Source organism: Microcaecilia unicolor, chromosome 2, assembly GCF_901765095.1.
Source record: "Microcaecilia unicolor chromosome 2, aMicUni1.1, whole genome shotgun sequence".
In the NCBI taxonomy this organism is placed as follows: domain Eukaryota; kingdom Metazoa; phylum Chordata; class Amphibia; order Gymnophiona; family Siphonopidae; genus Microcaecilia; species Microcaecilia unicolor.
The window spans coordinates 421,116,176-421,136,913 of NC_044032.1; the positions used below are offsets into that span (position 1 = coordinate 421,116,176).

The 20,738-nt window shown below is 43.6% G+C and overlaps 1 protein-coding gene across 2 annotated transcripts in view; it reads right to left on the bottom strand.

Moving 5' to 3' along the window:
• LOC115461133 (alcohol dehydrogenase 1-like) overlaps positions 1 to 20,516 on the bottom strand; it is a 55,057-nt gene extending 34,541 nt beyond the window's left edge. Inside the window, exons 1-2 of one of the 2 annotated variants that reach the window (XM_030190728.1) lie at positions 20,315 to 20,516; positions 244 to 345 (exon numbers count right to left, since the gene is read on the bottom strand). In XM_030190728.1, coding sequence (XP_030046588.1) covers positions 244 to 345; positions 20,315 to 20,347 — 135 coding nt within the window. In that variant the 5' untranslated portion in view covers positions 20,348 to 20,516. Of the gene's footprint in view, positions 1 to 243; positions 346 to 18,849; positions 18,991 to 20,314 lie in introns of those variants that run through there. The other variant, XM_030190729.1, reaches the window with a different exon arrangement.
• Between the last annotated feature and the right edge of the window lie 222 nt (positions 20,517 to 20,738).

Consider the following 20,738-nt stretch of genomic DNA (forward strand, 5'->3'; position numbering starts at 1 on the left):
CATCCCCGCCCCGTCTCCGTGGGATCTGTCCCCACCCCGTCCCTGGGGGCTCTGTCCCCGTGTCATTCTCTAATCAGTGTAAGTCTGTGGTTCACCTCCATGTCTACAAAGTGAATGGAGGATTTTTATGATCACTGGTGAAGTGGTGTGCCACTTTTTACTGTTGACTGTATAAAACATAATAATTTCAGGTCTGGGCTAGAAAGGAAAATCAGAGAGAGATGCATTTCTATACATTTGTACCTTGACGCGGATTTCATGTGCTCTTGGTGCTGGGACTTCCACTTCCTCAATGGAAAAGGGTTTCCCTGTTTCCCAGATGATAGCAGCTTTGCATTTGATAACCTTATAGGAATGAGAGAAAAGCAAACATTAAAAATTGGGCTACAGTGCTGAGTTTACTTAACATTATACTTACTTTAAAAACTGAACAAATCTTTACTGGTCTGGTTTTAGAGGCCCTTTTACTAAGCCTCATAAGCGTTTACAAATGCCCAACATGCGCCAAAATGGAGTTACCGTCCAGCTACCACGTGGCTCTTGCAGTAATTTCATTTTTGGCACACGTGCGATATGCGCATTGAAAAAATAATTTTTATTTTCTGACGCGCTTATTGGGCGCGCGCCAAGTGGCATTTGACGTGCGTAGGTCATTACCGCCTGGTTACCACGTGAGAGTTTTACCATTAGGTCAATGGCTGACAGTAAGGTATTAGACCCAAAATGGACGCGCGGCAATTTTCATTTTGCCACACGTCCATTTTTGGCAAAAATAAAAAAGGCATTTTTTTGCAGGTGCGCTGAGAAATGATTCTATGTGCGCCCAAAACATGTGTCTACACTACTGCAGGCCATTTTTCAGCGCACCTTAGTAAAATTCTTAGTTTATTCTATTTAAACCAGGTTTGGTTGCAACCATTCTCAGAGCTGCCCAACATCAAATAAGTATTTCCTTATCGGTATATTGTAATGCTTCCACCACTGCGGTACAATATTGGTAGACTATCCTGCTTATAATCGAACGAGAAAAACGCCCAAGTTCCGACCTAAATCGGGAGATGGACGTTTATCTCACAAAACCGAATAAAGCGGTATAATCGAAAGCCGATTTTTGGACGTTTTCAACTGCACTCCGTCGTGGATGCGGACAAAGTTGATGGGGGCGTGTCAGAGGTGTGGCGAAGGCGGAACTGGGGCGTGGTTATCTGCCGAACAAAGATGGGCGCATTTCACTGATAATGGGAAAAAAGTATGCGTTTTTAGCTAGAATTTAGGACACTTTTCCTGGACCCTGTTTTTTCACGAATAAGGCCCCAAAAAGTGCCCTAAATGACCAGATGACCACTGGAGGGAATCGGGGATGACCTCCCCTGACTAACCCCCTCCCACCACAAAAAAATGATGTTTCACAAATATTTATTTTCACCCTCAAATGGCATACCCAGCTCCCTGGCAGCAGTATGCAGGTCACTGGAGGAGTTGTTAGGGGTGCAGTGGACTTCAGGCAGGTGGACCCAGGCCCATCCCCCCTACCTGTTACAATTGTGCTGCTTAATGCTTATTAGTCGTCCAACCCCCCCAAACCCACTGTACCCACATGTAGGTGCCCCCCTTCACCCCTTAGGGCTATAGTAATGGTGTAGACTTGTGGGCAGTGGGTTTTGAGGGGGATTTGGGGGGCTCAACACACAAGGGAAGGGTGCTATGCACCTGGGAGCTCTTTTACCTGTTTTGTTGGTTTTGTAAAAGTGCCCCCTAGGGTGCCCGGTTGATGTCCTGGCATGTGAGGGGGACCAGTGCACTACGAATCCTGGCCCCTCCCACGAATAAATGTCTTGGATTTATTCGTTTTTGAGCTGGGCGCTTTCATTTTCCATTATCGCTGAAAAACAAAAACGCCCAGCTCACACATTGTTGAATAAAACATGGGCGTCTATTTTTTTCGAAAATATGGTTCGGTCCGCCCCTTCACGGACCCGTTCTCGGAGATAAACGCCCATGGAGATAGGCGTTTTCGTTCAATTATGCCCCTCCATAGGTTCCTTCTGCTAGGTATAAGGAGACAGGTTGGTAGGTTAAAGGAGAAACTTCTTAACTCTGAAGACTTTGTTTGAGATTTACAGAGTGAGAGACCAAGAGATCTGGTTTAACAGTTGAAATGAGCCCAGCCTGTTACCCTTCTCTGTACAGTTGCAGTGTAAGGATATTAAGGATCTACATTTCAGCTACTTCATGTATGTGTAAATTCCTTACCAAGGGGAGAGATTGGATCAACAGGAGCTGTGAGGTGTTTGTGCAAGGAGGGGATGACAGGGAGAGCCACTCCCAGTCTGGCTGACTGGTGTACCCTAAGCTCCATCTCTCAGCCCCGGAACATCAGGCCAGCATGCCAAGGCATGTAGCCATTGGGACATGACCAAAGGGGCACACCCTTTCAAAGCCCCTTAGAAGCTTTGGGGAACTTTTGAAGTGTTGAGCGATGGGGAAACGTAAAGGATCTCCGAAGAAGCAGGTTACATCTACCCCTAAGATTAAGGGATCTATGTATAAACATCTGACTGCAACAGCACCAATTGTGAGTACTTCTTTTGTTTCATCTGATGGTGTCTCTTTAAGCCCAGAGACTCATGTTCCCCCTGAACAACTCGCAGATAACAGACAGCTGAACCTGAAGGGTTACAGCAGAAAGATGAAATGGAGGAATCCCACCCTCTAGCTCCCTCTGATTCCCAATTGAATTAATTGGAGTCGGTGATTTTTGAACCGGTACTGGACTTGCTGTCACCGATGGTCAAGGAAGGAATGAGTTCCTTAGTAGACATTTGGCGAGTGGTCACCAGAACAGAGGAGATGTTGAAGGGAAAGATTGCTCAGTTATGGGTTTTGTTTTTCAAATGTTGTTGCTTCTCTTTCTGAAATGCAATATAAGATCAGTCATTTGGATACTTGTTTAAATGTACCTCAAAGTCAGGTGAATACTTTACAAGCTGTTCAGGTTTCAGCAGTAAAGGATAGCCTGAAAGTGCATGATAAGATAGTCACTTGAAAATCAACTGCGTGCTAACAGCTTGCATTTTAAAAATTTTTCTAATTCTCCTCTAATATCAGGTGAGTAATTGCTGGAGAAATATTTCAGATAAATTTTAATGCTGGAGAATGTTCACTCTATTATTCCTGTGAAATATTCTTATACTAGTATAAAAGGCCCGTTTCGGTAGGCAATGAAACGGGCGCTAGCAAGGTAATCCCCCCCCTGCAGCGTCCTTCCTGTCTCCCCTGCCCCCCCTGCAGCCACCCATCTGGTCTCAGGACCCCTTCCCCACCAACCCTCCTCTGCCCCTGCAGCCACGTATGTGCAGCGGCCCTCCTCTCTCCCCTGCTCCCCCTGCAGCTACCCATGTCCAGCGACTCTCCTCTCCCCCTGCCCCCCCGCAGCCACCCATGCCCAGCAACCCTCCTCTCCCCCTGCAGCTACCCATGTCCAGCGACCCTCCTCTCCCCTGTCCCCCTGCAGCCACCCATGTCCAACAACCCTCCTCTCCTTTATCTTGCCCCCCTGTAGCCACCCATGTCCAGCGACCCACCTCTCTCCCCTGCCCCCCCCTGCAGCCACCCATGTCTAGCGACCCTCCTCTTCCCCTGCCCCCCTGCAGCATCCCTTCTGTCTCCCCTGCCCTCCCCTGCAGCCACCCATCTGGTCTCAGGACCCCCTCCCCACCTCCCTCTTCCCTGCCCCCTCTGCAGCCATCCATGTCCAGTGACCCTCCTCTCCCCCTGCAGCCACCCATGTGCAGCGACCCTCCCCTCCTCCCTCGGCGCATCACCCAAACCCCAACCACCCCAGCGCATCACCCAAGCCCCTACCCCCCCCCCCCCCCACCCCGGGCACATCAACCCCCTTGCCACCTGCAGCCGCCAATACTAACGCTGACTGGCTGCTGCTGCATCTCCTGTTGAGCAGCAGCAGCCAGTACAAAAAGAAAAAAGCCAAAAAAAGATTTTAAACCTGAAACACGGCTCCATAGACAGCCATCTAGCATTGGCTGTCATCTCTGCAGCCGCTTCTCCTCTCCCCGATGACGTCGCTGTGCTCCTCCGGGGTCTTCCTACATGGGCAGTGACATGGAGGGGAGAGGAGGAGCGGCTGCAGTGACGACAGCCAATGCCAGATGGCTGTCTATGGAGCCGCGTTTCAGGTTAAAAATCTTTTTTTGGCTTTTTTCTTTTTGTACCGGCCGCTGCTGCTCCACAAGAGAAGCAGCAGCGGCCGGACAGCGTTAGTATTGGCGGCTGTGGGTGGCGAGGGAGTTGATGTGCCCAAGGAGGGGGTAGGGGCTTTGGTGATGCGCCGAGGAGAGGGTCTTGGGTGATGCATCGAGGGGGGGGTAGGGGTTTGGGTGCTGCGCCAGGGCAGAGGGGCTTGGGTGTTGCACCGAGGGGGGGGGGGCACTGAGAGCGCGGTTTTGCAAGGCAGGGGCTTGGGTGTTGCGCCGAGGGGGGGCACTGACAGCTGTTTCCCAGGCAGGGGGAGGAGTAGGGAAACACGCTCCACGTGTTTCCCTACTCCTCCCCTTGCCTTGGAATCAGCTGTCAGTGACATCACTGACGTCAGTGCATTCTAAACTGCCTAGCAGACCACCTCCGAGGGAGCCACGGTCCCAGGCACATTAGAACATTGGAGGTGAGAATTATTATATAGAATGTAGTGCCTGGCTTGGGACCAGGAGAATTAGCCACTTCCTTAGAAGATACTCAAATTAAAGTTGCCTCTAGAGCCACCCTTTTGGTGATTTTTGCATCTGAAAGAGAGAAATTGATGGTGTTATCTTACTGTAGAGTGAAAAAGCAGGTGTTTTGTGAGCAGCCTACCCGAATTTTTCCAGATGTGACTAAGGTCACTCAGGAACATAGGGAACAATTTTTGTCATTGACGATTGGAGTAACAGCTTTAGGGGGCTTTTTCTTTAGTTTTTTGCATTTCTCATGTAGGTGCTTGGTGCATCTCAGGGATAAGAAACATATTTTCTATAATCCTACACAACTGGAGAAATTTGTATGGGAATGTGAGAAAGCTTAGATTTAGGGAACTTGAAAGATTTAAGTTCAATTGATAGCAAGGTTATGTTTAATTTTCTTTTGGTAGATATTTCTTTACCATTAAGAAAATAATCCATTCTCTTCTCTTGATGTGTGCTTAAAGTTAGGCATCATCTATAGAACAGCACTTAGCACTGGGAACTGTGACTACACTTAGGTGTTGTACTTTTTTAATTTACTATGTACATATACTTTATGCAAATGTAATTTTATATGTATGTATTTATCAGTTTTTATTGTGATTTTTAGACTCCTGAGGCAGGTACTTTTGCCGAAACATGGTGCCAAGTCAAGTCAAGCCATAATACAGAATAAAATGTATTATCATTTTTCATATTGTCTCCCTTGTTCATTGGAAGAGTCTTGATGACCATGCTACTCCCTTCTCACTGACTTATTTTGTTTGTAGCAGACCCAGTTTCTCCACATAGGTGGTTTTCTTTTACACTTAGGTGTGACCATTTACACCACTGAAGCCTTGGTGTAAATCCCCATGTGTAAATTAGGCTTGGATCCCCTTTATTCTATAACAGCATAAATCAAAGGAATACCCCCAATCTGCACATGACCCTCCCATGGTCATGCCCCCTTCTTGGACCTGTATATGCACAGATCCTGTGCTTAAATATATGCACATAAATGTAAATTAAATCTAATTACCACCAATAATTGCTTGTTAAGATCTCAATTATTGGTGCTAATGGAGGAGTGGCCTAGTGGTTAGGGTGGTGGACTTTGGTCCTGGGGAACTGAGGAACTGAGTTCAATTCCCGGCCCAGGCAGCTCCTTGTGACTTTGGGCAAGTCACTTAACCCTCCATTGCCTGCCGCATTGAGCCTGCCATGAGTGGGAAAAAGTGCGGGGTACAAATAAATAAATAAAAAATTAAATTGTGCACACAAATTGGGTATGGGACCAAATTTGCAAGCATGTCAATATAGACAGATTAGATATTCACACTATTAAAACTAAAAATAAATCAAAGCAAAGTGTCGGCTCCAAGTTATAAAAAGATATGCATGACTCTCTCCTGCGAACATCTGCTTCTCAAAATAGTATGCTAAAGATACAGAGATAGCCACGACCAACCATTTCTTTTAATAGGAGAATAGAATTTTCCAACAACTTTCAGGAGTAGCGATGGGGGCAACAAGAGCCCCCTCCATCACCAATCTGTCTGTGGTGGGTTTTGAAGAGAACATTGTATATTGATTTCTGTACCTTTCTTCTATTGAATGCTGGACTCGTTTTATAGGTGATATTTTCTTTTTATGGGAAGGGTCAACAGCTGATCTACAAGCATTTGTTACCTGGATTAATGGATGTCACCCCGCTTTGAAGTTTACGATACAATCACATTTAACTGAGATGTCATTCCTAGATATAAAAATCTTGACGGGAGATAAAGATTTTTTTTTACTACCATCTTTCGGAAGGAAACGGATCATAATTCTTTCTTATCATATAAAAGCTGTCACCCTCATTCTTTAAGAGATAGTTTGCCTGTATCTCAGTTTCTAAGATACAGACGTATTTGTTCAACAGATGAAGAACTTAAGAGACGTGGAGGGGCATTTTCGATAGAACATCTAAATCAGAATTTGGATGTTTGACAAAAACATCCAAATTCTGAACAGGAAAGAAGGTTGTTTTTGAAAAAGATAGACGTCTATCTTTTGTGTTCAAAAATGCTATGGGCGTCTTGTGATTTGGGCTTTTTTTTTGGTTCATTTTCGAACAAAAAACATCCAAATGCAAGACATCCCAAACAGAGGAGGAGTGGCTTAATGGTTAGTGCAGCAGGTTTTGATCCTGGCAACATGGGTTCAATTCCCACTGCTGCTCCTTGTGACTTTGGGCAAGTCCAATGCAAAAGGGGAATTTTTGGATAACGCATCTAAGTCTGAATTTGGACGTTTTTTGTAAAATGTCCAAAATCAGAACAGGAAAGGTCATTTTCTACAAAAAAAGAGTCTCTTTTCCTTTTGAAAATGCTGTTTGGAAAAACGTTTTGTGATTTAGATGTTTTATTTTTAGGTCTATTTTCAAACAAAAAACATCCAAATGCAAAACGTACAAAATACACAGGAAAATCCACAATGGAGTGAAACCATTCACGTGTTCTTAGTGTGGTAACAACTTTGGTTGTAATGTAAATCTCAAAGTGCATCAGAAAGTCCACATGGGATAGAAACCATTTGCATGTGTAGAGTCTGGTAAAAGCTTTGATCAGAAGGTAAACCTCACAATGCACCAGAGAATACACACCGGAGTGAAACCATTTACATGTCCTGAGTGTGGTAAAAGCTTTGGTTGGAAAGAAAGCCTCACACAGCATCAGAGAACCACACAGGGATGAAATCATTTACATGCACTGAGGAGGTAAAAGCTTCAGTTGCAATGGGACAGGTAATTAGGAAATATACACTCTTGCTATGAAGTATGAAAATCAATAGCACTCTGGTATTTAGATATATGTAATGAGACCTCCTTTTCATCTATAGATCTGAATTCAAAGCCCAAATCTAATGATAAATAATAAACACAAGGCTCAGATGCTATAAAAAAATAGAAAGCTTGGCGTCAGGTAGAATAGTGGGAAAGTGACATCCCAGGAAAGCAATAGGGCATCCGTGAGGGCAATGCAGTGGACTTTATAAAATGCTCCCAGGTACACATCTCACCATTGCTCCCTTACCTTGTCTGCTGAGCCCCCCAAGCCCCAACTGTACACCACTACCATAGCCCTTACAGGTGAAGGGAACACCAATATTTATTTATTTATTTGTTACATTTCTTTGCACTGCCTCAATTCTTTTTACATCCTTAGCAAGATACGGCCTCCAAAACTGAACACAATACTCCAAGTGGAGCCTCACCAGCGATTTCTACAGGGGCATCAAAACCCCCTTTTTTTCAGCTGGTTACACCTCTCTCTATACAACCTAGCATCCTTCTGGCTATGGCCACCACCTTGTAACACTGTTTCGTTGCCTTCAGATCCTCAGATACTATCAGAATTTCACTGCTTTACACATGTCTCCCATGCATTTCTACTCCATAAGTGCATCATTTTGCATTTCTTCGCATTGAATTTTAATTGCTAAACATTAGACTATTCTTCTAGCTTCTGGAGATTCTTTTTCATGTTTTCCACTCCCTCCAGGGAGTCCACTCTGTTACAAATCTTGGTATCATCCGCAAAAAGGCAAACTGTACCTTCTAACCCTTCGAAAATGTCACTCACAAATATATTGAACAGAATCGGCCCCGGCACTGATCTCTGAGGCACTCCACTACTCACCTTTCCCTCATCCGAGTGAATTCCATTAACCACCAACCTCTGGTGTTTGTCTGTCAACCAGTTCACCATGTTTGGTCCTATCTTCAGCCTGTCAAATTTATTCAAGAGCCTCCTGTGAGGAACCCTGTCAAAGGCTTTGCTGAAATCTAAGTACATTCTATCTATCGCACATCCTTGATTCAGTTCGCTGGTCACCCAGTCAAAGAATTCAATGAGATATCTTTGGCATGATTTACCTTTGGTAAAACTATGTTGTCTCGGATCTTGCAACTTATTGGATTCCAGGAAATTCACTATCCTGTCCTTCAGCATTGCTTCCATTACTTTTCCAATAACTGAAGTGAGGCTTACTGGCCTATAGTTTCCAGCTTCTTCCCTATCACCACTTTTGTGAAGAGGCACCACATCCACTGTTCTCCAATCCCACAGAACCTCCCCCATCTCCAAGGATTTATTAAACAAATCTTTAAGAGGACCCGCCAGAACCTGTCTGAGCTCCCTCAATATCCTGGGATGGATCCCGTTCGGTCCCATGGCTTTGTCCACCTTTAGATTTTCAAGTTGTTCATAAACACTCTCTTCCGTGAATGGTGCTATATCTGCTCCATTCTCATATGTACTTTTGCTAGTCAATCGTGGTCCTTCTCCTGGATTTTCTCCAGTGAAAACAGAACATTTGCTTTTTCTTCATCATTATCCACATAGCGGTTCACATCATCTTTCAGTCTCACAATTCCATTTTTAGTCTTCCTCCTTTCACTAATAAACCTGAAGAAATTTTTGTCGCCCCTGCTTACATTTCTAGCCATTTGTTCATCTGCTTTCACCAGAGGTATCTCTTCCTTGGCTTCTTTCAGTTTCATACGGTATTCCTCTCTGTTCTTCTTGAGTTTTTCTGTATTTCATGAACGCCAACTCTAGCCTTTATTTTCTCAGCCGCTTGCTTGGAGAACCATATCAGTTTCCTTTTTTTCTTGCTTTTATTTACTCTCCGTACATAAAGATTTGTAGCCATATTTATAGCTTCTTTCAACTTGGACCACTGCCCTTCCACTTCTCTTATGTCCTCCCAACCCCATCAGCTCCTTCCTCAGGTATTCCCCCATTTTATTAAAGTCAGCATGCTTGAAATCCAAGACTTTGAGTTTTGAGTGGCTGCCCTCCATTTCAGCTGTTATATCAAACCAAATTGATTGATGGTCACTGCTGCACGTGGGCATCCACTCGGACATTTGACACAGTTTCCCCATTTGTGAGCACCAGATCCAGCATCACTCCCTCCCTCGTGGGTTCCATCACTATTTGTCTAAGTACAGCACTTAGAAAAGCATCCATGACCTCTCTACTTCTTTCCAATTTCACAGATGGAACTTTCCAATCCACATCTGGCAGATTGAAATCTCCCAGCAACAGCACCTCTCTTTTCTTTCCCAACTTTTTGATATCTATGACCAGATCTTTATCTAGTTCCTCCAATTGTGTCGGAGGTCTGTAGACAACAACCAATGTGGACAAAGGTTCCATCATCTTTTTTTAAAGTGATCCATATCGCTTCTTCCTTTCCCCAGGCCCCTGTCATTTCAGTTGCTGCGATATCATTTCTCACATACAGCGCTACTCCGCCACCTTTATGACCATCTCTATCCTTCCTAAATAGATTATAGCCTGGTATGTTTGCATTCCATTCATGGGAATCATTGAGCCATGTCTCTGTGATTTCAAACAATATCTAAGTATGCTTGTAACATCAGGGCTTGCAGGTCATGAACTTTATTGCTCAGACTGCAAGCATTTGTGGTCTTCACTTTCCATTTACATTTCAGTGGCATTTTTGTCTTCTGCTCAGTTTTTTTTGTTTAGTCTCACTTCCTGCTGTGTTGGTAAGAAGTGATTTGCTAAGATTGTTGTTTTCATTGCTTTCTTTTCTACTGTCATATTTTGTCTTTAGCTTTAGCTGGGAGCATAGGCGGTTGGTGGCCCAACTGTTTGGGGAGGCTAAAGGGGCAGGGTTAGGGGTGGGGCTTACATCCATAATTGTCTGACAGACCATATGTAGATCCTTCAAGAGGTAGTGTGTCATGATTTAGGCTCTACACCCTTTCTGATGTTTTGGTGCCACCTCAGTAAGGCCAACACACAATCTCTCCACTGCAAAACACTATACACAAATTTGTGCAAAAACACACTCATAACCTTACCAAACCATAACAGCACTAATTCCAAGGACAGGACGAGCTACAACCTTATGTGTGGAAAGGCAGTACTGTAATTACACTGGGCTCTAAAACACCAGTACACAACCTGGTGAAGAAACCCAAAACAAAACAAAAAGGGCTGCAAATACTACATGCTAGTAGAATACTGCACCTTGATCACACATGAAAAACATGGCCGGAACCGTATAATCGAAAAAGATGGCCAGTCATCTTTTTTTCCGATAATACGGTTTAGCCCGGCCAAATGCCATGGAGTTCGCCGGGTTTGAGATGGTGTAATACATGGGATTGAAGGTCAGCTGGGGATGGAATGAGTGGAATGTTTTGGCTGTAATTATGTGTTGATATTCTCTGTTATGGGAAACAGGCTAGTTGTTTAAGGGATGCCAGCACGTATAGGAAAGGCACCTTCAACCTGTGCAGGTCTGGGAGAGTTATTCTCTGTTATGGGAAACAGGCTGGTTGTTTAAGGGATGCCAGCACCTCTGGGAAAGGCACCTTCAGCTTGTGCAGGTCTGGGAAAGGCACCTCTGTTTCACACTATAAAAGAGGGGAGAGCACGGGACTTGCTTTAGAAGCTTGCCTGAACGAAGGGACGCCTTGTTCAGTGATGTCCCTGCAATCTCTGAGGAAGAGCTAGTGCTTCCCTGGTGGTCTTCCCAGATGCTGACTGAATTGCGGGTGCTGTAAGTATCTTGGTGTATGTGTTCACATATGTATCACCAATAAAAGCGATATACCGCATATTGTGTCTGGTGGCTTTTGTGTTGTCATAAGCACAGCGCCCCCTAGTGTTACAGATGGCCGGGTTTGTTTTTCAGCGATAATGGAAAGTTATGTCGGCCATCTCAAACCCCGGCCAAATTCAAGGCATTTGGCTGTGGGAGGAGCCAGCATTGTTAGTGCACTGGCCCCCCTGACATGCCAGGACACCAACCAGCCACCCTAGGGGTCACTGCGGTGGACTTCAGAAAAGCTCCCACGTGCATAGCTCCCTTACTTTGGGAACTGAGCCCCCCCCAATCCCACTACCCACAAATGTACTGCACTCACTAAAACTGCTCCAGGGACCTGCATACAGCTCTAGGATTTATTGCTGCTGTATAACTTTGGCACACCAGTTCACACCTGAAAACTAATCTCTCTGAAAATGTCCTTTCTTGAAATAAGCACGTTTACTCACAGTTAACTGCAGATCAGAGGTTGTGCCCCACTGGCAAAGAGTCCCCTGGTACTAAGATTAGCAGTAGGTCAGAGCTGGCACAATGGTGTACAATGCCCTCTTTCAGCACCATTCAAGATAAGAACTACGTTCTCTAACGTGGGTAACACAGGAAAGGGAACTAAAACTGGCATACAAAAATGGCCACTACCGCATGGACTACAACAGGGCACACTCTGACCCAATTAGCAGGGGGGAAAAGCACCATGGGAGTAGAGCCCAGTACCCTACACCCACCACAATGCATTGCTAATGTGACTCTACAGGGCACCTAACAGAAAAGGTGTCACACTCACCCGAGAGCCACATTGCAACTAGGGAAAGGCTGTCGGAGGATACAACACATTCTGCTGTCATGGAGGTGGGTACGGCATTTGAGGCTGGCATACAGGCTGGCAAAAAAGGTTTTTAGTTTTATTTTTTTAGTTTGGAAGGGGATTGGTGACCACTGGGGAAGTATGGGGAGGTTATACCCCATTCCCTCCAGTGGTCATCTGGTCAGTTGGGGCACCTTTTTGAGGCTTGGTCATGAAAATAAAAGGACCAAGTAAAGCCGGTGAAATACTGCTTAACGCCGCATTTTTTTCCCATTATCGGCGAAAGCCGGCCATCTGGTAGCCACACCCATGCCCGCCCATGTCCCACCTTTGCTAATCTACTGACACGCCCCCTTGAACTTTCGCTGGCGAAGCAACGGGAAAGCGGCGATACTGTAAAAAATGCCGCTTTTGATTATACCGATTTCGCCGCTTTTAAGAAATCGCCAGCCATCTCCTGATTTGTGTCAGAAGATGGCCGGCGATCACTTTCGATTATAAGCTGGTTAGCCTCCCCAAGCCTCTTATACAGGGCACCTATGGCTGGGAGTGATCACCTCGCCTAGTTGGCCGTGGAGGTGGTATTGGGCTACTACTTTCACCCTCTTGTAGATTTCAACCACTTCTTCTACCTCAGTCTCACTGTTTTTCTTCCTTCGAAGTTCACTCCATCCGTCTATTTGCTCCTCTGCCTCTCTGAGTAGCAGTCATTTATCGACCCCCTGATAAGTCCCTTTCTTCCTTTCTCACTGACTTTGATGCTTGGCTTTCCTTCTTTCTTGAACCTTCATCTCTTTCCCTCTTTCTTGGGGATTTTAACATTCATGCTAATGATCCCTCTGACTCTTATGCTTCGCAGTTTCTTGCTTTAACATCCTCTTTCAATCTTCAACTGTGCTCCACTGCCCCCATTCACCAGAACGGCCACTGTCTTGCTCTTATCCTCTCCACTAACTGCTCACTCTCCAGTTTCTGTGCCTCAACTCTTCCCCTCTCTGACCATCATCTGATAACTTTCACACTTAAACATCCTCCTTCCCAATCCCGTCCAATCTTAACCAATACATTTAGGAATCTTCAGGCTATTGACCCTTCTACTCTGTCCTCCAATGTTTCAAATCTCTTCTCTACCACTATGTTATCCAAGTCTGTCAATGAGGCTGTCTCTTCCTATAATACTAGTCTCTGCTCTGCTCTGGATACTCTCGCTCCTTTCATTCCCCGTTCTGTAAAGCGTACCAAACCCCAACCTTGGCTGACCTCTAGAATCCGCTACCTACGTTCCTGTGATTGTTCTGCCGGATGCCTTTGGCTGAAATCCCGTGCCCATGCTAACTTCATACATTTCAAATTCTTGCTGACCTCCTTCCAGTCTGCTCTTTTACTTGCCAAACAGGACTATTACATCCAGTTGACTAATTCTCTTGGCTCAAACCCTCGTCGTCTCTTTGCCACACTGAACTCTCTCATCAAAGTGCCTTCACCTCCAACCCCCCCCCCCCTTCACTTTCCCCCCAGACTCTGGCTGAGTTCTTTCATGATAAGCTTCTCAAGATTAAACTTGAATTCTCAACCAGGTCACCTCCACCTCTCCTTCCCTTAGTCCATTCTCTCAACCCTCCAACCCCTGCCTCCTTTTCTTCCTTTTCTGAAATCACTGAAGAGGAAACGACACATCTTATTTCCTTCTTGAAACTAACTACCTGCTCCTCTGATCCTATTCCCACCCATCTACTTAACACTATCTCTCCTACTGTCATCCCGTTTATCTGTCATATCCTCAATCTTTCACTGTCCACTGCAACTGTTCCTGATGCCTTCACAACATGCCGTAGTCACACCACTCCTTAAAAAACCTTCATTGGACCCTACCTGTCCTTCCAACTATCGCCCCATCTCCCTCCTCCCTTTCCTATTTCCTATCCAAGATACTTGAATGTGCTGTTCACCGCCGTTGCCTTGACTTTCTTTCATCTCAAGCTATTCTTGATCCAATTCAATCTGGGTTTCGCCCCCTTCATTCAACTGAAACAACGCTTGCTAAAGTCTCCAATGATCTGTTCCTAGCCAGATCCAAAGGTCTCTATTCTATCCTCATCCTTCTCGATCTACCTGCTGCTTTTGACACTGTTGATCACAACCTGCTCCTTGATACGCTGTCCTCACTTGGATTTCAGGGCTCTGTTCTTTCCTGGTTTTCTTCTTATCTCTCCCAGCGTACCTTTAGTGTATACTCTAGTGGATCCTCTTCTACTTCTATCCCACTGTCAGTTGGTGTACCTCAGGGATCTGTCCTGGGACCTCTTCTCTTCTCCATCTATACTTCTTCCCTTGGTACTCTGATCTCATCCCATGGTTTTCAGTATCATCTTTACGCTGATGACTCCCAGATCTACCTCTCCACACCAGAAATCTCAGCTGAAACCCAGGCCAAAGTATCAGCCTGCCTGTCTGACATTGCTGTCTAGATGTCTCAGTGCCATCTGAAACTAAACATGACCAAGACTGAGCTTCTTATCTTTCCCCCTAAACCAACCTCTCCTCCTCCCCCATTCTCTATTTCTGTGGATAACACTCTCATCCTTCCTGTCTCATCAGCTCGTAACCTTGGGGTCATCTTCGACTCCTCCTGCTCCTTCTCTGCACATATTCAACAGACTGCTAAAAACTGTCGTTTCTTTCTCTATAATATCAGCAAAATTCGCCCTTTCCTTTCTGAGCACACTACCAGAAGCCTCATCCACGCTCTTATCACCTCTCGCTTAGACTATTGCAACCTGTTTCTCACAGGTCTCCCACTTAGCCATCTCTCTCCTCTTCAATCTGTTCAAAATTCTGCTGCATGACTAATATTCTGCCAGGGTCGTTATGCTCATATTAGCCCTCTCGTCAAGTCACTTCACTGGCATCCTATCCGTTTCCGCATACAGTTCAAACTCCTCTTATTGACCTATAAGTGCATTCACTCTGCAGCTCCTCAGTACCTCTCCACTCTCATCTCTCCCTGCATTCCTCCCCGGGAACTCCGTTCACTGGGTAAATCTCTCTTATCTGCACCCTTCTCCTCCACCGCTAACTCCAGACTCCGTTCCTTTTATCTTGCTGCACCATATACCTGGAATAGACTTCCTGAGCCGGTACGTCAAGCTCCATCTCTGGCCGTCTTCAAATCTAAGCTAAAAGCCCACCTTTTTGATGCTGCTTTTAACTCCTAACCCTTATTCACGTGTTCAGAACCCTTATTTTATCATCCTCACTTAATATTCCCTTATCTCTTGTTTGTCCTGTTTGTCTGTCCTAATTAGATTGTAAGCTCTGTTGAGCAGGGACTGTCTCTTCATGTTCAAGTGTACAGCGCTGTGTACGTTTAGTAGCGCTATAGAAATGATAAGTAGTATTAGTACTTGAAGTGACCTGCCTCCATATGTCATCCCCACCTTCTAGTTTAAATGCCTAGAAACATATTGTCTAAATTTCTCCCCATGGATTATTTTTTCTTGCCATAGTAAGATGGAGCCTGTGATTACAATATAGTCTTTTGTTTTTCCATGTATTGCCCCATCCTCCTGTGTACCTAATACCTTCTAAATTTTCAGTACTTCGCAATCTCTTCTCTCCCTTTCCAAAGATAGGTAATACGTCAGAAAAAGCTATTGTTTGTACCAAAGATTTTAACCCCTCCCCCAGCTCCTGAAAAGCTCTCTGCAGTGCAAGTAAGGTATTACTGGACACGTCATTTTTTCCCAGGTGGATAACAACATTAGTGTATGACTTCTTAGATTCTTCTCTGATTATAGAGATTATTTGTTTGGCACTCCTGGTAGCTGAGGAGCCTGGAAGGCTCTGATGATTGAATCCCCTAGTAGCATCAGTTTCCTGGTATGAATTTCAATATTAGTGCTTTGGGGGTGACTTTTCTCTTTGGGCACCTTCATTGCTTTTTGTTCCACCTTCACCGCTTTTTGTTCTGACTCAGTTCTATTTTCAGGGACATCACAGTGCTGTTTTTGAAAATACTGTTTCTTTTTTTTAGTCGTAGTATTTTTATTAGATGAAATATAGAACAACATAGCATGAACCTATAAGATTACATAATATCAAAAGTTACAGTAGAGAGAGAGAGGAGGAGAGAAAAAAGACCTTCTCAACATGCTTCTTTAAAATAAGACAGTAACAAAGACCACTTCTTCTTATATAAGATAAACCGAGATGACTTTTTAGCAAGGAATGTTTCATATTTGTAAGTTTGAAACACTAGATCCCACCAGTCTTGATGTATAGCTTGGTTCAAAGTCTTCCAGGGCTAAGGTGAACAAAGTATTAACAAGCATGCATTCAGTTAGGTTTAACAAAAATCGAAAACATTGACCATGAAGCAGCACATATTTATACAACAGAGGTCCAGTAAAGTGAAACAATTCTGTTAAAGTATGCCATATATCATTCGAAAATGACTTAATACATACACACTCAAAAATAAGATGTTTAAAAGTGCCTCGTTGAGCACAAGACCAGCATAAGCTGGGGATGTTAGGGTTAATTGCATGCGTCTTTGAGGGGCGTCCATAATGATCTATGTGTAAAGAAATAGAGGGACTGTGTTATGGCAGGAGATTTGGAGCATTTGAACAATGATTTCCATAGCTGCTGCCAGCTTTTATCTGAAATGGGTTGTTGAAGATCCTCTTCTCAACACCTGTGCAGACCCATACATGTAATGGGAGATTTACTTAAAAGGAAAGTATATATATGGGATGCAACATGGCTTGTAGGTTGAAGACTATTGGCTAAACCAGTAAGATCAGGGGAATGGTTCAATTTGTCAATTTGCAGATTGCTTTTCCGTAGCATGAAGGTAAGTTGTAGCCATTGGTAAAAATGGGAATTTAATAAGGAAAAATCAGCCTTCATAGAGGAAAACGATTTCCAAGTGTGAGTATTTAGATCAACAAATTGGCTAAGATTCCATATGCCTGTACGCTGCCATTGAGACCAGGAGACCTGTTTTTTACCAATTGTAAATTTAGGGTTGTTCCAGATAGGGATACATAAAGTAGAGGACCAGGGGATGTTTGCAGCTTGTCAAAAGATGACAGTAGTTTATGTGTAGTATTAATGATCGGATTAGAAACAATACGCTTGGGAAGCTGCATACCCACTAGACAATACTGTTTCTAACAAAGTTTTGTGCTTTGGTCATTTTGTTTTTTGGTCCATTAAAAAAAAAACATCAAAGTGAAAAATATAGAAAATCAAGCCATTGGGATGTAGGAGGGACCAGCATTTTTAGTAGACTGATCTCCCAGACATCCCAGGAAATAAATGGGGCACTGCAGTGAACTTCAAGAACATGCTCCCAGGTGCACATTTCACTGTTGCTTCTTTATCTTGTCTGCTGAGCCCCCCAAAACCCACTGTTGTACACAATAGCCCTTATGGGTGAAGGAGGCACCTATATTTTGGTACAGTGGGTTTCTGGTGAGTTTTGGAGGGCTCACAGTGCCCCCCACAAATGTGACAGGTGGAGTGAGATGGGGACCAGAGTCCCCCATGCCATGGTGCACTGCATTGATCACTACTCCAGGGACCTGAATGCTACTCTAATAGATCTGATTCTAAAATCTGAGGCCGTCATAGAGGTTGCTAAATCATATTTGTATCCACGTTTGTGGTGGGTGGGAGGGTGTTAGTGACCACTGGGGGGTCATTCCTGGCTCTCTCCAGTGGTCATCTGGTCATTTAAGGCACCCTTTTGTGCCTTATTCATTATAAAAACAAGTCTAGCTCAAAACATCTTAGTTTTAGTACTGGGCGGTTTTTTGTTTTTTTTTTGCTCCATTATGGCTGAAAAACATCCTTGTTAGGAATGGATGTGATCCCGTCTTTAATGCACTCCCAACATGCCCCCTTGTGATTTGAATGCACTTCTAATGGACTTTATAGAAAAACATCTAAAAATTGGTTTTTAGTGAGAAAAACATCCAAAGGCAGATTATGGCACTTTTTTTTTTTAATTAGCTCCTTAGCTTGTTTAAGTGTTGGAAAATGAAGTAAAAATTGGTTACGAGTCTTACCACCATTTCTGATAGAAAGAAGGGATACCCAATCCACTAAATATAATGGGGCTTTATCATATAAGATCCGAAATACTAGGGTGCACAATTTAAATTGGAGTCTAGCATTAATAAGCTACCAGTGTAATTTCTGAACACTGAGCAAAATATATCAATCTGACAGCTGCGTTCTGCACCAGTTGCAGATGACCAGTTAATAATTTAGAACAGATTATGTAAATGACATTACAATAATCTAATCTGGACAAAACCAAAGACTGTACCAACAGTTTAAAATTTTCAGGTTCGAAGTATTTACATATTGATCTAAATTTTTATAACATATTAAAGACTTGCTAATCAAAGATTTGACTTGATTAGATAATGTCATAGAACAAACCACATCAACTCCTAAGATTCTAGAACATGAATCCATCACAAAAGAATTGGTGCCAATTGAAAAATGTTGAGGCACCAGCACTTTAATGACAGCTTGTAGCTCTTCTTTCTTTCCTTTCTTATATGCCTGAGTATATTTTAAAATCTGCTTTATAAAGAGTTTCAGTACAGAATTTTATTTATCTACTATAGATCCAATCACCCATTTCATGTAATGTTTTTTAGAATGCAGGCTGCTTACTTTTCCTTTGGTCTCCATGTGTCTCTCTCGCTTGGGGCTGACAGATCTCTGCACCAAACCTCTGGCAAATTGGAAGCTGTAGGTACTGTCAGCACTTCTTTAGAGATGGGAGGGACACACCCACATCTTTCATCCCCAGCACAGAGTTTCCATAATTAGTCAAGAAGCTCCACCCCATCATAACTTTAATTGTGATCAGTAGAAAAGAGATAGCAGCAGAACCTTGCAACTGTATATACTGTACATAAGTGCCCACAAGTCAAAGAACAAGTACACTTATTCAGTAGTTGCTAGTGGATAAATATTTATTTTAGATTGTGCCCACACCTTTTCAGTAGTAGCTGAAGGTGAGTTATATTCAGGTACAATAGATATATTTCCTTGTCCCTAGAGAGCTCACAATCTAATTTTCTACTAGAGACCTGCACGGGAATGGGCTCGAGGGAATCCCACGGACTGAGAGAGCCAACTAATTTTTATTTTTTAGGGGATGGGTGCGGACGGGTTAAATTCTTGCAGGTACAGTTGGGGACAGGTAAGATTCCAGCGGAGACAGGTGGGGACAGATAAGATTCCAGCAGGGATAAGCTAGATTTCTGTCCCGTACAACTCTCTATTTTGTACCTGAAGCAATGGAAGGTTAAGTGACTTAGCCAAGGAGCAGCAGTAGGATTTGAAATGGCCACCCTGGATGTTATGCATGGTTCTCTAACTATGTTTGATTTTCGAGGTGCTCGGACAAAATGGGCCACAGTACTTAAAGAATAAGTTAGCCCTTTACCTTTAAGACCTCTAAGGTCCTCTCAAGGATCATCACTATCTGAACCTTTGTCAAAAGAAATGGTACTGTGTGATATCCGCCAGCGAGCCTTCTCAGGAGTAGCCCCTATGCTCTGGAATTTACTCCCAGAGGGGCTACATATAGCTGAAGACTACCTCTACTTCAGGAAGCAGGTGAAGGCCTGGCTCTTCTCCCAAACCTTTAATACATAGGGCGACTGACTATACACTCATTCTGCACTTGGACTAGCTTGCTACACACACTAACTTAGATTATCTCTTGCTTAACTATCCAATGAACTTGCCTTGAGTTTAGCTAACCACAAAATTATCCAAAATGACTCTGTACCACACATCTTGTTCCCATCACATATGTGCTCTTATTCCCTCAGCTATATGGTAAACCGTATTGTAGAAAATCTCTAGCATCATATCTTGGTTGAAAGTTCTAATCCATGCTTATTAGGTGTATCATTAGTATTATGCTAACATTGTATTATATTTCTGGTATTTGAATTCCAGTGCTGTTAATGTGTATATTTTTGATACTGTTTCACGGTAGTTCTATTATTAGGTTTTAGTTTACAATTTAAGTTTACCTCATTTATTGTATTTATGTTTATTCTTGGTTGTTTTACTATTGTTATGCTGTTAACAAAATTGTAAGTTTTATGTTAAACTGTACCTGATGTACACTGCCTTGGGTGAATCTCTTCATAAAGGTGGTCAATAAATCCAAATAAATAAAAAACAAAAAACACTAGGCTGCTCCTCCATCATACAGTCTTCTTAGCAGCACAATCAAATAATTTCACTATGCTGATCTGAGCTGATGCATAGGGCTAACTTCCAGGGAACCCAGTTGCAACCCTAAACTCCTTATCAGGTAGACTGGATTAGGCTTTATGTTCTATCTGCCACCATCTACTTTACTGCTATGTCACTACATAAAAAGCATCAGGAACAGAGAAAACCTTAGGCAATGATTAGCCAAGTCTTTGTGCACTATGCACCCCTCTTGTACTCCAACATGTACAAGGCTGTGCCCCTTCCAATAGTACAAGGCTGATGCAGCAAAAAGTTATTTATTTATTTGTTACATTAGATGA